Source organism: Helianthus annuus, chromosome 11 (assembly GCF_002127325.2).
Source record: "Helianthus annuus cultivar XRQ/B chromosome 11, HanXRQr2.0-SUNRISE, whole genome shotgun sequence".
Taxonomy (NCBI): domain Eukaryota; kingdom Viridiplantae; phylum Streptophyta; class Magnoliopsida; order Asterales; family Asteraceae; genus Helianthus; species Helianthus annuus.
In genome coordinates this window covers 186798418-186805922 of record NC_035443.2, presented here as the reverse complement: position 1 = coordinate 186805922, position 7505 = coordinate 186798418, and the positions used below count along the sequence as shown (strand labels likewise).

The following is a 7505-nucleotide window of genomic DNA, read 5'->3' as shown; positions in this document are numbered from 1 at the left end:
GTTATTGGTATTAATATGAGTTTTTTTATAATTAATATTAGTGTTATTATAATTAATATGAGTTTTTTATAATTAATATTAGTGTTATTATAATTAATATGAGTGTTATTATAATTAATATGAGTTTTTTTATAATTAATATGAGTTTTTTATAATTAATATTAGTGTTATTATAATTAATATGAGTTTTTTATAATTAATATGAGTTTTTTTATAATTAATATTAGTGTTATTATAATTAATATGAGTTTTTTATAGTTAATATTAGTGTTATTGATATTTAAAAAGAGAAAACAAAAAAAAACCCTTCAAGACGCCCAGTATAGGGCTATACTGGGCGTCTATGTGGACCAAAAGACCATTATACCCCTGAATTAGGCCTATACTGGGGGCAATTCAGGGGTTTAATGGTCTTTTGGACCCCTCGTATACGCCCAGTATAGCCCTATACTAGGCGTCTAGTTTTATTTTTTTTTTGTTTTCTCTTTTTAAATATTAAAAAAAGAAAACAAAAAAAATTAAAAATAGACGCTCAGTATAGGGCTATACTGGGCGTATACGAGGGGTCCAAAAGACCATTTTACCCCTGATTTAGGCCTATACTAGGGGCAATTCAAGGCTATAATGGCCTTTTGGACACCAGTATACGCCTAGTATAGCCCTATACTGGGCGTCTATTTTTATTTTTTTTTTGTTTTCTCTTTTTAAATATATAAAAAAGAAAAAAATAAAAAATAAAAATAGACGCCCAGTATAGGGCTATACTGGGCGTATACGAGGGGTCCAAAAGACCATTATAACCCTGTTTTGCCCCCAATATAGGCCTAATTCAAGGGTATAATAGTCTTTTGGTCCTCATAGACGCCCAGTATAGCCCTATACTGGGCGTCTTGAAGGGTTTTTTTTTTGTTTTCTCTTTTTAAATATCAATAACACTAATATTAACTATAAAAAACTCATATTAATTATAATAACACTAATATTAATTATAAAAAAACTCATATTAATTATAAAAAACTCATATTAATTATAATAACACTAATATTAATTATAAAAAAACTCATATTAATTATAAAAAACTCATATTAATTATAATAACACTCATATTAATTATAATAACACTAATATTAATTATAAAAAACTCATATTAATTATAATAACACTAATATTAATTATAAAAAAACTCATATTAATACCAATAACACTAATATTAATTATAAAAAACTCATATTAATTATAATAACACTCTTATTAATTATAATAACTCATATTAATTATAATAACACTAATATTAATTATAAAAAACTCATATTAATATCAATAACACTAATATTAATTATAAGAAACTCATTTTAATTATAATAACACTAATGTTAATTATACGATGCCTATACGAGACCTATTGGATAAGATACAACACTCGTATAGGACTATAGGTGTGGTTTTGGTCCCGTTTAGGCCAATAGGCTTATACAAGACCTATAGGGGACCTATACTAGACTTATACTATACACTATACGATACGATACAACACTCGTATAGGTCCCATATAGGTCTATACGAGAGCTATACGAGACTTATACTATACTATACTATACGATACAATACAATACAATACGATACGATACTATAGGATATGATACAACGCCCGTATACGTCGATAGGCCTATACATGACCTATAAGGGACCTATACTACACTATATGATACAATAGTATCGTATTGTATCGTATAGTGTATAGTATAAGTCTCGTATAGGTCCCATATAGGTCTATACGAGAGCTATACGAGACTTATACTACACTATACGATACAATACAATACAATACAATACGATACGATACTATAGGATATGATACAACGCCCGTATACGTCGATAGGCCTATACAAGACCTATAAGGGACCTATACTACACTATATGATACGATAGTATCGTATTGTATCGTATAGTGTATAGTATAAGTCTCGTATAGGTGCCATATAGGTCTATACGAGAACTATACGAGACTTATACTACACTATACGACACAATACAATACGATACGATACCATAATATAGGATATGATACAACGCCCGTATACGTCGATAGGCCTATACAAGACCTATAAGGGACCTATACGAGACCTATACCACACTATATGTTAAAAACAATGTAATATTTCTACGATCGAATATTTTTAAAGGCCGATCTTGAAAACGGTAAAATATTTTTATAAAAAAATGAAACTTTTCTTAAAAAACAACTCAAATTACCCCACCAAAACACCCATTTTTTTACTCAAAAAAACACCACCCTCAAAAAACAATCAAATTACCCTACCAAAACATCCATTTTTCAACTCAAAAAAACAACAACGAGGGGTCCTAATATTAATTATTTAAAATAAAAAAACTTGTTTTTGTATAAAAGTTTGCTAAAACGATTAATATTGTATAAAATGTTTGTTAAAAAAAAAAAAAAAAAAAAAACCCTTCAAGACGCCCAGTATAGGCCTATACGAGGCATATAAGAGAAGACAAATTTACCCCCAGTATAGGCCTAAATCAGGGGCTAAATAGTCTTTTTTCGCCTAGACGCCCAGTATAGGCCTATACGAGGCATATACGAGGCAAATAAGACAAAATATGACATAATCAGAGATTCTCTTGGAAATTGAGAAAGGTTATACGCCTCGTATAGGTCTATACGAGGCGTCTTGAAGGGTGTGGAAATAGGCAATTGGGTGTGTGAATATGTAGACCCTTTTGAAATTCGATATACTAAAGTGGGTAAAATTGCGAAACCTGCACCGGGATGGCTCGTAATGAAACTTCACAACAGGGTTTGATAAAGCATGTATCAAACTGCTAAGTGCTGAACTCGTAGTCCTCAATCAGTTGACGTCATTACTTCAGCCTTCACAACTTGAATATAATGCTCTACCTACATCATTTCAGTTAAAAACTAATTGATGATTATAAAATGTTATAAGCTAGCTGAAACGTGCACTAATAGTGCCATTTATGTAGTTGTGAGATAGATCTTTGTGCAACACAACATGATTTATGTGGTGAAGTGAATATAGTAAGAAAAAACAGAAAGGAAAGAACTACAATATAAATCTATACTAATAAATAAAAATCTTTTCTGGACACGTGTCATTCCCTGGTGTTTTCTCACCTTATTTTCCTATTTATCTCTCATATTAAATAATAATAATAATTTTAAACAAAAATATTAGATAAGAATAAATATTTAGATAAGGATAAACATTTGTTTTTATTATGATCATATTAAATAATAATAATAATAATAATTTTAAACAAAAAATTAGATAAAAAGTTTATTTTTATTATGATCATATTAAATAATAATAATAATTTTAAACAAAAAAATAGGTAAGAATACATATTTAACATAGTAAAATGTTATAATAAGTAAATAGTACATTAAAGTTCATTTTTAAAAGATAAATCTTGTCGATTGTACATGTTAACATATGATATTATAATTTATTAAACACGTGCAATATACGAGTTTTTTTAAAGTTATATTTTTTTATTATTTATTATATAAAATTACATTTATGCAAAATTAAAAAAAACAAAGGAAAATGTTATAATAAGTAAATAGTACATCAATGTTTATTTTTAAAAGATAATCTTGATGATTGTTTTTATTAACATATGACATTATATTTTATTTAACACGTGCAATATACGAGTTTTTTAAAATATATCTTTTTATTATTTAGTATATTAAATTATATTTATGCAACCCGTGTAATACACGGGGTTTTAACCTAGTGTATAACAATGTCGAATTCTTCCGGTTTAATGGTGCGCTTACATCTTCTTTTATTCTATGACTTGCCAAATTTTTCATAAGATCAAACACCTCTGATCAAAGTCAAAAAGACCCAAATAAACAAAACTTCAAATCCAAACAAAACATTATAGTTGAAAAGGAAACAGATGGGGTTCGTTGATTGTTACCTCAGCCGCCGGTGTGGTAGCCGCCGCCACTTGAGCTCCGGAACCCTTGATCCAATCTTACCGCAGTCGTCGGAATCATCATCTGTTAACTTTGATTAAACCAGAGGGATGAACAGATTGGAGAGAATAAAGGGAATAGGGAATACATGCCATTAACAATGATTGATAAGCATGAGGGTTCTAAATGCTTTTAATTGTATTCAATTGAGGCATCAAAGGGTTTTAAGTGCAACAGTTGAGATATCGATTGGATTGAATGGGGATGGTTGATGTCTCATCTGAAACCGAATGCATTCAATCATCTGAAGACTGAAATCCCCTAATTACCCCTGTAGTGTCTTAAAACTTTAGTGAATATACAAATTCAACCCCTCTAAAATAGCTTACACATCCTTGTACATGATGCTTCATAACTTGTAAACATGATAAAATGACCAAAAGGGTAGAAAACCCAGTTTCTTTAATATAGTAGTATAGATATAGATTATCATTTAAGCAAAATGTTTGTGATAAACTCCACAATACTCAAAACCTCAACATGGATGCACCTCAGTGGCGACTTAGAGTGTTAATAGGGGTAGCACGGGCTACCCCTCAACCCCGTCTTCATAGTGTAAAAATACCCCTTAACTCCATTTTCATAGTGTAAAAATACCCCTCAACTCCGTTTCTGTTATATAAAGGATACCCCTGATCCTAAAAAAAATTAGGATACCCCTAATTTTTTGGGGTTAGTTTCGCCACTGATGCACCCCAAAGACCAAAAACAACCCAATATCCAAACATAGTACAACACAAATATGCAAAGGTACAACATTCCAAGCTTAAAACACAACCAAAGCCACATGCACAACCACAAACAACACAAACATGAATTAAAACTTACTCAGAAGCCAGCCATGGTTTCATCAAAGGATGCCATCCCCGATGACATGCACCATCATCGCCATTATCTCAGATGATCGAGAGTTTATCTTCAGAGACACATAGTTACAAAGAAACCGTTTTACCGACAAACAGTTTACCAAAAACCTGTTTATACACTGTTAAAACACTGATGAACATAGTCTCCGATGATAACAAAAGATCATCGTCATCGAAAGGGATAACGGCACAAACCACATCGCCGTAAAACAACCCCAAAGGATGGAACGCACCATCTCCGGCTTCAAGCCAACGAAAGCCACATGTATAACTAAAAACCTCACAAACATATTATTAGAAGATATAAGCTAGATATCTTATATTAAGTATATGTCACATTTTATGTTAGGATAAGTTTATTTTATTTTTTATTCATCGATTATGTAGGAGTTCTAGTAACCGCTCATGTATATATGTAAGACAATAGTGAACATGTAATGGTTACCAATTTCTGAATACAGAACACGAATACGTTTTCTCTCAAAACCCTAATTTACATTATACCCAATAAACTGGTATCAGAGCCAGACCGATCCATCTCAAGAACATCGAATCCACAAATCAGTCCAGTCAAAATATCGAATTCATTCTGAATCATGACAACAAACGGAGGAATACAGACCCAGATTCCAAAATTACTAGGCCAGAATTACTACCACTGGCATATTCAAATGAAGGTTCTGTTAGAATCACAAGATCTTTGGATTATGGTGGAAGAAGGATACAACGATCTGCCTAATAATGCTTCAGATAATGATCGAGATGCACACAGAGAAAAAATCAAGAAAGATAAGAAAGCACTACACATTATTTTTCAAGCGGTCAATGAAAGTGTATTCGAAAGGATAGCAATATGCAGAACTTCCAAAGAAGCGTGGGACGTGTTACATAAAGCATATAGAGGAGAACGAAGAGTAAAAACGGTAAAACTCCAAACCCTAAGATGTGAATTCGATGCACTTAGAATGAAAGAAAACGAGACAGTAGAGGATTATATGAATAGAATAACTGCCATAGTGAATCAGTTACGTTTAAATGAAGAAAATATTACTGAACAACGTGTTGTTGAAAAAATTCTTCGAAGTCTTACTAGGAAATATGAATCCGTAGTGGTGGCAATAGAAGAATCAAAGGATTTAACAACAGTTTCTACAGAAGAACTTTTAGGCATCCTTCAATCACACGAGTTAAGGATGAAACAATATGATGAATCTCCAATAGAACAGGCATTCCAAATTCAGAGTCATACCAGCGATCGAACACGACAAAACAGATCTGATGTTGGAAATAGAGGGAGAGGTAGAGGAAAAGGAAAGTTCAATGCATTCATACGGTGTTACAACTGTCAGAAAATAGGACACACGGCCAGATTCTGTCAACAAAGAGATACAATAAACCAAAGTGAGAATGCATTATTACACGAGGAAGATCATGAAGAAAAGAGTGATGAAGCGACAATGTTTATGATATTCAATATGGAGGAAATAACCAAAGACGATTGCTGGTACTTAGATAGTGGATGTAGCAATCATATGACAGGAAATAAGAGGTTATTTATTACACTAGATGAGACTGAAAGGAGGGAAGTACGAACCGGAGACGACAAGAAATTAGAGGTCTTAGGATGTGGTGATGTCTCAATCAAAGTTAAAGGATTAAACAAGAAAGTCCCAAATGTATTCTACGTACAAGGATTAAAACACAATTTATTAAGTGTGGGACAGTTAGTACAAAAAGGATATGAAGTAAAATTCGCTGATCAAGAATGCACCATCAAAGATCCAACAGGTTCAAGCATCAGTTCAGTTAGGATGACTGGTTCCGCTAAATCTAAATCAGGACTTGATACCAAGGGTCTGTAATGTTATGACACAAGATATGGCCACGTTATGGCATCGGAGATTCGGACATATAAGCTTCGACACACTACATAACATGGGAGTAAAAGAAACTGTTAAAGGACTACCAAGTTCAATCAAGCCAACAAGCAATATATGTGAAGGATGTGTGTTTGGCAAAAATGCCAGAAAATCCTTCCCTAAATATGCAAAATGGCATGCGGACAAACCACTACAATTGATTCACTCTGACATATGTGGACCCATGAGAACTATGTCAATAGGAGGCTGCAAATACTTCATTACTTTTATAGACGACTTCTCAAGGAAGACCTGGGTATACTTTCTAAAATTAAAGTCCGAAGCATTAACCTATTTCAAGTTATTCAAGAGAATGGTTGAGAATCAAGTCAACTATACATTAAAGACCCTTCGAACAGACCGAGGTGGAGAATATTGTAGTAATGATTTCCAAACCTTTTTAAAGGAAAACGGGATACGTCATCAGTTAACTACGAGTTACACGCCACAACAGAATGGTGTAGCAGAACGGAAGAATAGAACTATTATGGAACTTAGCAGGAGTATGATTAAAACAAAACATCTATCTCATTCATACTGGGCGGAAGCTGTGGCATGTGCCACATACCTCTTAAATAGAGCGAGTACTAAGAGTGTACCAAACAAGACCCCACAAGAAGTATGGAGTGGAAATAAACCAAGTATAGGGCATCTACGAGTTTTCGGATGTGTAGCCTATGCTCACAT

At 32.5% G+C, this 7505-nt stretch overlaps 1 protein-coding gene across 1 annotated transcript; it reads left to right on the top strand.

Annotated features, from left to right (window-relative positions):
• Window positions 1–5495: 5495 nt before the first annotated feature.
• On the top strand, window positions 5496–6761 carry LOC118484222. Its single transcript, XM_035980224.1, has one exon. It carries the CDS (start codon window positions 5496–5498, stop codon window positions 6759–6761), a length of 1266 nt encoding a protein of 421 aa, XP_035836117.1.
• Window positions 6762–7505: the final 744 nt, after the last annotated feature.

What these genes read in the sequence shown, in the direction of transcription:
- LOC118484222 (XM_035980224.1), top strand. Translation starts at nt 5,496, where the DNA reads ATGACAACAAACGGAGGAATACAGACCCAGATTCCAAAATTACTAGGC.